The sequence below is a fragment of the Salmo trutta genome, chromosome 34 (genome assembly GCF_901001165.1).
Source record: "Salmo trutta chromosome 34, fSalTru1.1, whole genome shotgun sequence".
In the NCBI taxonomy this organism is placed as follows: Eukaryota; Metazoa; Chordata; class Actinopteri; order Salmoniformes; family Salmonidae; genus Salmo; species Salmo trutta.
In genome coordinates, this window is record NC_042990.1 from 5,611,091 (window position 1) to 5,623,545 (window position 12,455).

The window sequence follows — 12,455 nt, forward strand, 5'->3', positions numbered from 1 at the left end:
GCTCTAGTACAGTCCACATAACCTTATCATCCAGCGGATCCTCCAGCAGAGGAGGCGGCTCCGATTCGGGGCGTAACTCCCGCTCCGCCCGCTGATCCCTCTGCTTCAGTACCACCGTAGTACCACTGTAGATCATCGCCGGAGGCTCCGGGCTGCAGGCCGTCTCAGGAGGCTCCGGGCTGCAGGCCGTCTCAGGAGGCTTCCTGGCTGCAGGCCGTCTCAGGAGGCTTCCTGGCTGCAGGCCGTCTCAGGAGGCTCCAGACTGGCAGCCGTCTCAGGAGGCTCCGGACTGGCAGCCGTCTCAGGAGGCTCCGGACTGTAGGCCGTCTCAGGAGGCTCCGGACTGTAGGCCGTCTCAGGAGGTTCCGGACTGTAGGCTGTCGCCGGAAGCTCTGGACTGGGAACTGTCGCCGGAAGCTCTGGACTGGGAATGCGCACTGGAGGCCTGGTGCGTGGGGCTGGCATAGGTGGTGCCAGACTAGTCACACGCACCTCAGGGTGAGTGTGGGGAGCAGGAACAGGACACCCCGGACTGGGCAGGCGCACTGGAGGCCTGATGCGTGGGGGTGGCACAGGTGGCACCAGACTGGTAACATGCACCTCAGGGCAAGTACGAGGACGTACCAGGCTGGATAGACTCACTGGAGGCCAGGTACGTGGGGCAGGCACAGGATATACTGGGCCGTGGAGGCGCACCGGAGGTCTCGAGCATATAGCTGGCACAACCCGTCCTGGCTGGATGCTTACTTTCGCCCGGCAAACGCGGGGAGCTGGCACAGGATGAACTGGGCTGTGAATACGCACTGGCGACACAGTGCGCAACGCCGGCGCAGGATATCCTGGACCGAGAAGGCGAACTGGAGACCAGGAGCGCTGAGCTTGCACCACCCTTCCTGGCTGAATGCTCAACCTAGCACAGCAAATGCGGGGCATGGGCACAGATCACACCGGGCTGTGAATGTGCACTCGTGACACAGTGTGCATCACCGCATAACACGGTGCTTGCTTCTTCACTCGCTCCCCATGGTAAGCACGGGGAGTTGGCTCAGGTCTCCACCCTGACTCTGCCAAACTCCCCGTGTGCCCCCCCCCCAAAAAAAATGTTTTGGGGGTGCCTCTCGTGCTTCCGTCGTTGCCGTGCTAGTTCCTCGTAACGTTGCCGTTCTGCTCTCGCTGCCTCCACCTGTTCCCATGGGAGGCGATCCCATCCAGCCTGGATCTCCTCCCACGTCCAGGATCCCTTGCCATTCAAAATGTCCTCCCATGTCCACTCCTGATCACGCTGCTTGGTCCTTTGGTGTTGGGAGATTCTGTCACAGCTGTCGTAGGAAGAAGAGGACCAAGGTGCAGCGTGTGTGTCGTTCCACATTTTTATTTACACTGTGAAACTATGCAATACGTAAATAAACTGAAAGACAACAACAACAACAACAACAACAACAACAACAACAAACCGTGACACAGAGGTGAAACATACACAACTCAAAATTAATCTCCCACAAAACCCAGGTGGAAAAACCCCTACTTAAGTATGATCTCCAATTAGAGACAATGAGGACCAGCTGCCTCTAATTGGAGATCATCCCAAACAAAACCAACATAGAAATACAAAACTAGAAAATGAACATAGAAATAGAAAACATAGAAAAACACCCCCTGTCACGCCCTGACCTACTCTACCATAGAAAATAACATCTTACTATGGTCAGGACGTGACACATGGTTGGAGTTGTGGTGGGGTTCAGGTGAGACATTGAAATTGGGACATTGTCATGGGCCATACACTTTGAACTGTGAAGCTATCTGAAGAAGAAAAATGAAGAAATGCCAGAAGATTACCGGGAAAGGGAGGGGGTTGGTCAATAGTGCCTGTAATTGATTTAGACTGAAATTGTTAGTTGGGGTATCAGGTTGATTGAGGAGGTTTACACACTGCTACATTTATAGTAATTTAGGCTAAGAATGCATTGAGATACTGATCTGTATTTATAACCCTGATGAGATGGTTAATTATAAGGTGAATATATTGTATGTTAATATTAATGTACATTCGCCCAGTGTTGATGTGTGATACGTTGAGGGTGTTTATTTTGAGTGATAGATCCAATGTGAATCACTGAGCAATGTCATTCTAAATTTTGGTAGGATAATTCGTTGGGTTTTAATTATGATTTGGAAGCTGAATGATTTTTAAGACTGACTGATTGATTTGAGTAAGTTTTAGTATGTTAATCAGAACAATTAATGTTTTATGGATTTATTGTTTTGATTGTTATTATGCTAATAGTGACATGGGTAAAGAAGTTGTGCACTATCAATCAATCAATCAATCAATCTAATGTATTTATAAAGCCCTTTTTAAATCAGCCGATGTCACAAAGTGCTGTACAGAAACCCAGCCTAAAACCCCAAACAGCAAGCAATGCAGATGTAGAAGCACGGTGACCTGTACTGCAGGGATGGAACGTAAGTTGTAGAAAATTGAGGTTGTGGTGGCAGCTGCAGAGAATTATTTGGGTGTGCGAGTCTTGGCATCAGAAGAGTTACAGGGTGTGTTAAGTGGTGATGTTCCATCCTTTCAGGTTATTGGCATGAGGTAGGACTAAATAAATTTAAATAGTGGAATAAGGTGGTGTTATTTTTATATTCTTTTTTATTTTATTTTACGTTAAAAAAAAAAATGGTGTGTGAGTGTAGTGTTAGATGGTAGGGTATTTGTTTCTTTATTATTTTTCAAGCAAAATACAAGGGAGTTGTACTCCAGTCTAGTAGGTGGCGGTAACGCAACATATTGGATGCCAACTGCCGTTAAACCTCATAGAATAAGAAGAACAACAACAACAACAACGATCAACAACAACAACAACATTATCATCAACAACAACATCATCATCAACAACAACAACAGGGTAGGAGAGCCCTGGGATAGAGTCATGTCTTAAGTAGGAGGTCGGAAATCGTGGCGAGTAGTGCGGACAAAATTGAGAAAAAGTTGGGGAAGCAACAGCTGTGTTGGAATGTCAACAATATGGGTGTCAGATCATCTGATGACATGGGGTGGGAGGATGAGGGTCAAGGACCGGAATGAATGTAGAAACAATGTGAAGGTTAAGTGCTGTAATTGGTGGTGTTAGGGATTTATTTGGTTTAGAATGTTATTTTCATGGTAGTACATAATTGGGCAGATCATGATTGATCGACATTCCAGCACAGTAGGTGGCGGCATGCACTTTAAACGTTTGTTTGTGGACCGCCGTGATATCATAGAAGAAGAAGGCGACGAGACCATGTTGAATTAGCGTTTTATTTGGAGTGAATTTAATCTAATAGTAACACAAGTAATTGATTTGCCGCAAACATTTATGATATATAACATCAAAGTAAGAGGAAGGTGAGTGCTTCGTGGAGTTATATTCAATTTGCATTATACAGATTTGATAAAGTCGACGTTAGCTTGTCAGCTAGATAATTTAGCCAGCCAGCTAACATTCAGACATGGAAAACGACAACCCAATGCACAAGCCATCCAAGTTAACTAATCTGACTAGCTAGTTTATAATAACCCTTTTCATCAGTGATGTAACGATACCTAGATGGCTTACTAAATGAGTATTTAAATTATTCAGATAGCTAGCTAACGTAACTTACTAGCCGACTTGCATGTTTATGTCAAAGCTAGAAGTGGCTAACGTCATTAGATAGCTAGTAATATAAGTTAACTGGCTTACTAAATATCTTCCTCTCGAGTTGGCAAGATGAATGGCCTTTTGTAGCATCAAATCGCTATTAGTTAGGTTTGAATCACTTTTTGCAGTTGGCACAATTGAGGTAAGTTAGCTAACAACTGACTGGAAACATTAGCTGGCTTTTTACCTTTATTTGGCCGATAAGGACATCCGTGTTGTTAGTTAATGTTAGCTAGCTAAAGACAGTGGCGTGTTTGTTGTCCATATATTTGCAATTAACTTTCATTTAAGTTCAGATGCTTCTAGCTAACATTTGCTAATTTCTTCAAAGTAACTTCAAACTGTGCACGTGATTACGACTATAAAGTAGCTATGAGTCCCACATTGTTGACATTATAGCCTAACGTTACTCTCCTGTTGCCTGGTCTCATACTGCATGCGCTTGTTGGAATATAATACAGACTGATCCACCAAGCCAACACTTGAAAAGCAATTTAACCTTGTGCCTGTCAGCCAAGTACATTTTTGACATGATGTAGTTGGGGATTTGAATAGAACATTTGGGCATCTATTCTACATTGTATTATATGGTTTTAAAGCAATTCTAGGGCTTATGTAGTATTCACTCTGACTTCTAAAATCAAATTCTCCTTCTTCCTGTCAGGTGGCACAGGTTTGAGTTGCTGCATATGAAATGAGCTGAATACACCCCCACTCACACACACACACACACACACACACACACACAGCTACACACTTTGACAGAAGAGCTGAGAGAGGGGGGAGACTCACCTGGAGCAGAGGGGACAGACTGAAAGGAGCCCAAGGGGAGCTTAAAGCTGCGTTGCTTTTGGACTACAGTTACCCTTGTTTGATTTTCAACATCAGGGAACTACTTTAACACGTGGATGGACATATACAGACAGAGTGGAAAACAAATGTTGAACAATAAGGACCATATTATTTTGAAGAAATATTTGTACAAAGGACATCGATGTTGAGCAATTCAAATGGACTTGACGCAAAACAAGGAAATAAAAACATAAATGTAACGTTTGAACAAAGATTATATTACAGATGCTATTCCCCCGCTTCAAATTGTCTTAGCAATTCTATTGCAGGAATTAAACTCCTTGATTCTTGTTCAAATATGTTCTATATTGTGTGCAGGTGCAGCATATTTATGCATTTGAATGCATATATCTCTTCATTTGGGAGAGCTCTTGTATAAATACTATTTTTTTTCATACGGCAGTAAACTCTGTTGAAGGGGACCGAACTGCACGTATATGTAAAAACTACAAATAGATTTCTGTTGTAAAAGCTTTAGACAAAAAACTAGATATTTGTTAATGCTTTATTAGACTCATCTACTTTTTAAGAGGCTTTTTAAGGGGCCAAAAAAACAGGGGTAGAAAATATTAATATTTTGAGAATAAAAACAAGAAAGCGAAAATGGCAGCTGCCAGAACAGAGAACCTTGGTCCTGTCGTCATGGGACTGAACAAGCAGAACGGGCAGCTTAGGGGGCCGCCTAAACTGGCTTCTCCCCAATCAGGACCCCTCGTCCTGGGCTCTCTGTCAGACGAGGCCACAGGTGCATCCCAGAAAGCGGGTGCTGCCCAGGAGGGAACTGGGATTAGGTACACATTTCTCTCTCACACCCCTGTTTCACCCAGTGACTGAAACAATTGTGTTCTGCTCATATAGTTTATTATACCTTCATACCAGGTTTTAGAAGTGATGACCCAGTAGATTTTGTTTTAGAAATCAGTAGTGACTGTGTGCAAGTGTTCTTTTAATTGCTCTCTTCTGCTCTGTCAGGTTTGGAGATGACTGGAAAAAGAGCCTACAGCTCCCTCCCAAAGACACCAGGGTCAGAACCTCTGTAAGTCATGGTACATTGCAGCATGCTTTTTCAAGAGCTCAAATGGATTTTCCTGGTGTCATTTTAATCAAGTTTGTTACTTCTGTTGTCTAACCTCTTTCTCGCTGTCTCCCAGGATGTAACGTCCACTAAGGGGAATGAGTTTGAGGACTACTGTCTGAAACGGGAGCTCCTGATGGGCATCTTTGAGATGGGCTGGGAGAAGCCCTCCCCTATCCAGGTACGACACTCACTGGGAGCGGAGCGTCTCTGCCCGAAGATCACCTGTTGAAACTGGGGGATTCCCTTGCTGTAAATTGGCTCCTGATTCTGATGCCTATAACCTATAAAGATGCTCCAGAACTTTAGTATAATTTCAATCAGTAGTTTTGAAAGTGGTGCTCGAGCCAAAACGGGTCCCTTTTTTTTTTTGTGTGTACTATGTCATCCAATTGTGTACTACGTCATCCATTTCGTGTGATATGTTACCTCCCCCAAAAATGTGTACAATATGTTGCAAATTTGTTGAGCTTAAGATCCCGGACTGCGTCTGAGTTATAACTGAAGTCTTTGGACTTAGCTTTTGTAGTTTGTCATAGTTATAGTTAGATATTTTTTTGATAAAATTCCATAAAACCAGAGTTTGTCACTTTCAGGAGGAGAGCATTCCCATAGCCCTGTCAGGACGAGACATCCTGGCCCGAGCCAAGAATGGAACAGGGAAGAGTGGGGCCTACCTCATCCCCATGCTGGAGAGAATAGACCTGAAGAAGGACTATATACAGGGTGAGTCAAGGCTCTTCACATTACTTTTTCTCTCCTTTTATACTCGACTGGTCTCTACTACAACAATAGGAAACATTTGTAATGGTCTTATATCATTCGCAGTGCTTTGTTAAAGTGTTTATTAAAAAGTGACTACTGAAAAGGTATTCAAGTTATGTTTCATCTAATATGTTTAAGCAGGAATGCGTGATTCAAGATATTTTGATGTAGAACCTAATCCAGTTATTGTCATGCATTTTGGGTTGACAATTAGGCTATTGTTACATTTTACTGTTAAAATATAGATTCATTTGTGTGCACTAATTATAGGCATGTTTTATTTGGGTCCAATTCACCACATGAGTAAGTGTAAACTCAAAACACATTAGCTAGATAGCTAACTTAATATAATACCTACTGGTAGTAGCCATATTAAGCTTAACAGTACATTTTAATGTCCTAAAAATAACTTTGCAGTCGTAGCCTACTACCCAATCAGGCCCATGCTCTCGTAATAGCCAATGCGCATTTCGCACACTACATATCCCAAAGCTATATCAAATATCTTGGTGGTAAAATAGTTGCTATAGAGCTAAAAATTGAGAGTTGAGAAATAAAAAATATACCTACAGAAATCAGAAAAACCTCCTCTCTTCAACTGTTACAAGTATATTTTCCTGCAATTGTAGTTTTAAATGTTATACAATCAACATTTATTTTTTTCCCCTAGAGCAAAGTGGGAGAGGTAGGGAGAGTGGGTTGATCATCACAGCAGCGGGCCCCAGGGAAACAGGCAGAGCGTCAGGGCAGACACTGTCATTACAGGAATCATGAGCATAATGCACTTACTGCTTGACCTGTTTGAATGAGGTGACCTTGTAGAATGGGCAGCTCTCACCGACCAATAAGACATTTAAAGTAACTGTCCAGTGAAAACCTAACTTCAAAAGTTCGTATTCTGTTAAGTCATACCCAGATAGTGTTGTTAACTCATCCTGTATTCATATTTGTGGCCAAAGCATACATCGGAGAGAAACAAATACTTATACAAGTTTGAGGAGTTTTTATTTTTTATCAAACAGATGGTTTCAAAAATGCTTGCTATTTCTTCATGGAGTATGATGGCTCCCAAGTGGCTCAGCGGTCTAAGACACTGCATCTCAGTGCTAGAGGCTGGTTCGATTCCAGGCTGAACTGCCCGTGATTGGGAGTACCATAGAGTGGCGCACAATTGGCCCAGTGTCGTCCGGGGTAGGCCGTCATTGTAAATAATAATTTGTTCTTAACTGACTTGCCTAGTTAAATAAAATAAATGTCATACTCCTGAGGAGGATGAGCTGGCCAATCAGCAGGATACTTGTATTATTACTTTTTTATGACTTGGGGTATGCCCAAATCAAATGTATTTATATAGCCCTTCTTACATCAGCTGATATCTCAAAGTGCTGTACAGAAACCCAGCCTAAAACCCCAAACAGCAAGCAATGCAGGTGTAGAAGCACGGTGGCTAGGAAAAACTCCCTAGAAAGGCCGAAACCTAGAGAGGAACCAGGCTATGAGGGGTGGCCAGTCCTCTTCTGGCTGTGCCGGGTGGAGATTTTAACAGCACATGGCCTAGATGTTCAAATGTTCATAAATGACCAGCATGGTCAAATAATAATAATCATAGTAGTTGTCGAGGGTGCAACAAGTCAGTAACACAAGAGTAAGTGTCAGTTGGCTTTTTCATAGCCAATCTTTGAGAGTATCTCTACCGCTCCTGCTGTCTCTAGAGAGTTGAAAACAGCAGGTCTGGGACAGGTCACACGTCCGGTGAATAGGTCAGGGTTCCAGCAGATCTGGGACAGCAGGTCTGGGACCATTCCAACACAGAAAATATCCTTTTCAACATACCTAATTACCATTGTAAGTAATTCTAGGTCATATTTCAATGAAATATGGGAGCACTGGACACAATGTTCCCTCAAAAGAATTTCAGCACTGAGCAAATTTCAGGTCTGCTGAGTGCAAACTTTAACATTGTGGAAATTCTGTTCAACTTCAGCACGTGTTTACTGTGAACATTGAGGCTGGCCAAGTAGGCTACTTTGCGTTTTTGATCATAATCTAGGCCTACCAGAATGGTCTACCATCAAAAACAATGGAGAAAATGCATCCCATAACATTTTAACATGGAAATAACTGTTCTATCATTCGGCCTACATTAGCAGCAAATGTGTGGTGTTCAATGTTGGCCTACATTCCATGAGACTTTGGTAAAAAAGGGCTTGACATTAATGCAGGGCTTGACATTAACCTGTTTTTCCACTTGTCCTTCAGACAATGTGACTGAAAATGTTGTTTGATTCAGGGAACCACTTTACAAAATGAAATGCATTATGTTTCCCATACCATTATTACAGAGAATCAGGCAAATTATGCTACCATCTGCCTATTGGCTACTTACCTTATTCAAACCTGTCTGAAAATACAGCACTGCCCCTTTAAGACAAAAGCTCTTTACCTGCCTCACTTTTCAAAGATGTCTAGAAATGTACATATTTTGTGCTCTTGTAGGAAGCCATCACTCCCCTATTGTTGACTACAAATATCTGTAACTGGGCTTATAACTAACTAACTAATAGATAATATTAACAAAATGTGTACACGTGGCCACATCTCAAAACAAGCACATCTATTCACGACTGCTCATGCTGTAAACAGTTCAAGGTAAATGGCAGAGATCCATATATGGCGATGGTCTATTTGCATATAGGCCTAGTGCAGCTCTGATGGTTATGCCGCACCGGTCTGTGTAGAGTACGGCCTGAGTCTGTCAATGCAATAAAATCATACTCCGATGCATTCTGCCTACATCAAAATGTCTTGCCTAGTTAGTTTTGCATGTTTGGTATTGCATAGTTCATTTTGTTTTGGTATGTTGATAGTGTTAATGGGGAAAAGTCTAGAAAGTTGAGTGAAGTTCAGTCTGGTGCTTAGAGGGAACATTGACTGGACAGTTTAACTCACACAGTCAAGTCAAAGGGTTGCAGAATGTGACTAAATGGTCGCTGTCTGAAGCCATACTCCTACTACTCTGTCAAACCACATTGTCTTACACTTGACCTATCTATACCTCTCCCCCTCTCCCAAGCCATTGTGATGGTGCCCACTCGTGAGCTGGCCCTGCAGGTTAGCCAGATCAGTATCCAGATCAGTAAGCACCTGGGCGGCGTGAAGGTCATGGCCACCACAGGCGGCACCAACCTGCGAGATGACATCATGCGCCTGGACGAGACTGGTAATTACCCAACAGCAGCATCACATTCAGTTACGAAATGCCAACAATGGAACCTTGCGATAAATACAGTGCATTTGGAAAGTATTCAGACCCCTTGACATTTTCCAAGTTTTGTTACGTTACAGCGTTAATCTACACACAGTACTCCACAATGACAAAGCCAAAATAGGTTTTTAGACATTTTTACGTGTGTGTGTGTGTGTGTGTGTGTGTGTGTGTGTACTACCTTTCAAAAGTTGAGGTCACTTAGAAATGTTCTTGTTTTTGAAAGAGAAGTAAAAAAATCCATTAAAATAACATCAAATTGATCAGAAGTACAGTGTAGACACTTAATGTTGTAAATGACTAATGTAAATTGAAACGGCAGATTTTTTTTTTTTTTATGGAATATCTAAACTCAGCAAAAGAAGAAAAGTCCTCTCTGTCAACTGTGTTTATTTATAGCAAACTTGTGTAAATATTTGTATGAACATAAGATTCAACAACTGAGACATAAACTGAACAAGTTCCACAGACGTGTGACTAACAAATGGAATAATGTTGTTCTGAATAATGTGGTGTCAAAATCAAAAGTAACAGCCAGTATCTGGTGTGGCCACCAGCTGCATTAAGTACTGCAGTGCATCTCCTCCTCATGGACTGCACCAGATTTGCCAGGTCTTGCTGTGAGATGTTGCCCCACTCTTCCACCAAGGCACCTGCAAGTTCCCGGACATTTCTTGGGGCAATGGCCCTAGCCCTCACCCTCCGATGATGCAATGACAACAAGCTCAGTCCGATGATGCTGTGACACACCGCCCCAGACCATGACGCCCCAGACCATGACCTCTCTCAGCCTATTGCGGACAGTCTGAGTACTGATGGACGGATTGTGCGTTCCTGGTGTAACTCGGGCAGTTATTGTTGCCATCCTGTACCTGTCTCGCAAGTGTGATGTTCGGATGTACCGATCCTGTACAGGTGTTACACGTGGTCTGCCACTGCAAGGATGATCAGCTGTCCGTCCTGTCTCCCTGTAGCGCTGTCTTAGGCGTCTCATAGTACGGACCTTGTCATTTATTGCCCTGGCCACATCTGCAGTCCTCATGCCTCCTTGCAGCATGCTTAAGGCACATTCACGCAGATGAGCAGGGCATCTTTCTTTTGGTGTTATTCAGAGTTAGTAGAAAGGCCTCTTTAGTGTCCTAAATTCATAACTGTGAACACAGGAGTGGTGGTTGCCAATGTAGATATTCCATTAAAAATCTGCCTTTTCCAACTACTATAGTCCTTTACAACATTAACAATGTCTACACTGTATTTCTGATCAATTTGGTATTATTTTAATGGACAAAAAATTTGTTTTAAAAAAAAAAAAAAAGGACATTTCTAAGTGACCCCAAACAATTGAACAGTTGTTTGTGTAAGATAAGTGTTCAGACCCTTTGCTATGAGGCTAAAAATTGAGCTCACGTGCATCCTGTTTCCATTGATCATCCTTGATGTTTCTACCACTTGATAGGAGTCCACCTGTGGTAAAATCATTTTATTGGACATTATTTGAAAAGGCACACACCTGTCTATAGAAGGTCCCACAGTTGACCGTGCATGTCAGCAAAAACCGTAGAGCTCCGAGGCATTGATCTGGGTAAGGGTACCAAAACATTTTGAATGGAGCATAGTACAGAGATCCTTGCTGAAAAGCTGCTCCAGAGCGCTCAGGGCCTCGGACTGGGGCGAAGGTTCACCTTCCAACAGGACAAAGACCCTAAGCACAAAGCCAAGACAACGCACGAGTGGCTTCGGGACAAGTCTCAATGTCCTTGAGTGGCCCAGCCAGAGGCCGTACTTGGACCAGATCGAACATCTCTGGAGAGACCTAAAAATAGCTGTGCAGCGACGTTCCTTTTCCAACCTAACAGAGCTTGAGAGGATTTGCGGAGAAGAATGGGAGAAATTCCCCAAATACAGGTGTGCTAAGCTTGAAGCATCATACCCAAGAAGACTCAATGCTGTAATCACTGCCAAAGGTGCTTCAACAAAGTACTGAGTAAAAGGTCTGAATACTTATGTAAATGGGATATTTCATTTTTTTTTTTATACATTTGCAAACATTTCTTCACCCGTTTTTTGCTTTGTCATTATGGGATATTGTGTAGAGGTTGATTGGGGGGGGATGTAATCAATTTTAGAATAAGGCTGTAACACAATTTGGGAAAAGGGTCTGAGTACTTACGAATGCGCTGTGTGTACAGTTGAAATCGGAAGTTAACATACACTTAGGTTGGAGTCATTAAATCTCGTTTTTCAACCACTTCACAAATTTCTTGTTAACAAACTATAGTTTTGGCAAGTCGGTTAGGATATCTTCTTTGTGCATGACACAAGTTATTTTTCCAACAATTGTTTACAGACAGATTATTTCACTTATAATTCACTGTATCACAATTCCAGTGGGTCAGAAGTTTACATGCACTAAGTTGGCTGTGCCTTTAAACAGCTTGGAAAATTCCAGAAAATTATGTCATTGCTTCAGAAGCTTGGAGGTGTACCTGTGGAGGTATTTCAATGCCTACCTACAAACTCAGTGCCTCTTTGCTTGACATCATGGGAAAATCAAAAGAAATCAGCCAAGACCTCAGAAAAAAAATTGTAGACCTCCACAAGTCTGGTTCATCCTTGGGAGCAATTTCCAAAAGCCTGAAGGTACCACGTTCATCTGTACAAACAATAGTACGCAAGTATAAACACCATGGGACCACGCAGCCGTCATACCGCTCAGGAAGGAGACGCTTTCTGTCTCCTCGAGATGAACGTACTTTGGTGCGAAAAGTGCAAATCAATCCCAGAACAGCAAAGGACTTTGAAGATGCTGGAG

At 42.8% G+C, this 12,455-nt stretch overlaps 1 protein-coding gene across 1 annotated transcript in view; it reads left to right on the forward strand.

Annotated features, from left to right (window-relative positions):
- Positions 1-3,140: 3,140 nt before the first annotated feature.
- Positions 3,141-12,455, forward strand: part of LOC115173390 (probable ATP-dependent RNA helicase ddx6) — a 68,976-nt gene continuing 59,661 nt past the window's right edge. The window contains exons 1-6 of the mRNA XM_029731424.1: positions 3,141-3,391; positions 4,351-5,329; positions 5,511-5,574; positions 5,690-5,794; positions 6,210-6,339; positions 9,452-9,598. Coding sequence (XP_029587284.1) covers positions 5,142-5,329; positions 5,511-5,574; positions 5,690-5,794; positions 6,210-6,339; positions 9,452-9,598 — 634 coding nt within the window. The 5' untranslated portion in view covers positions 3,141-3,391; positions 4,351-5,141. The remainder of the gene's footprint in view (positions 3,392-4,350; positions 5,330-5,510; positions 5,575-5,689; positions 5,795-6,209; positions 6,340-9,451; positions 9,599-12,455) is intronic.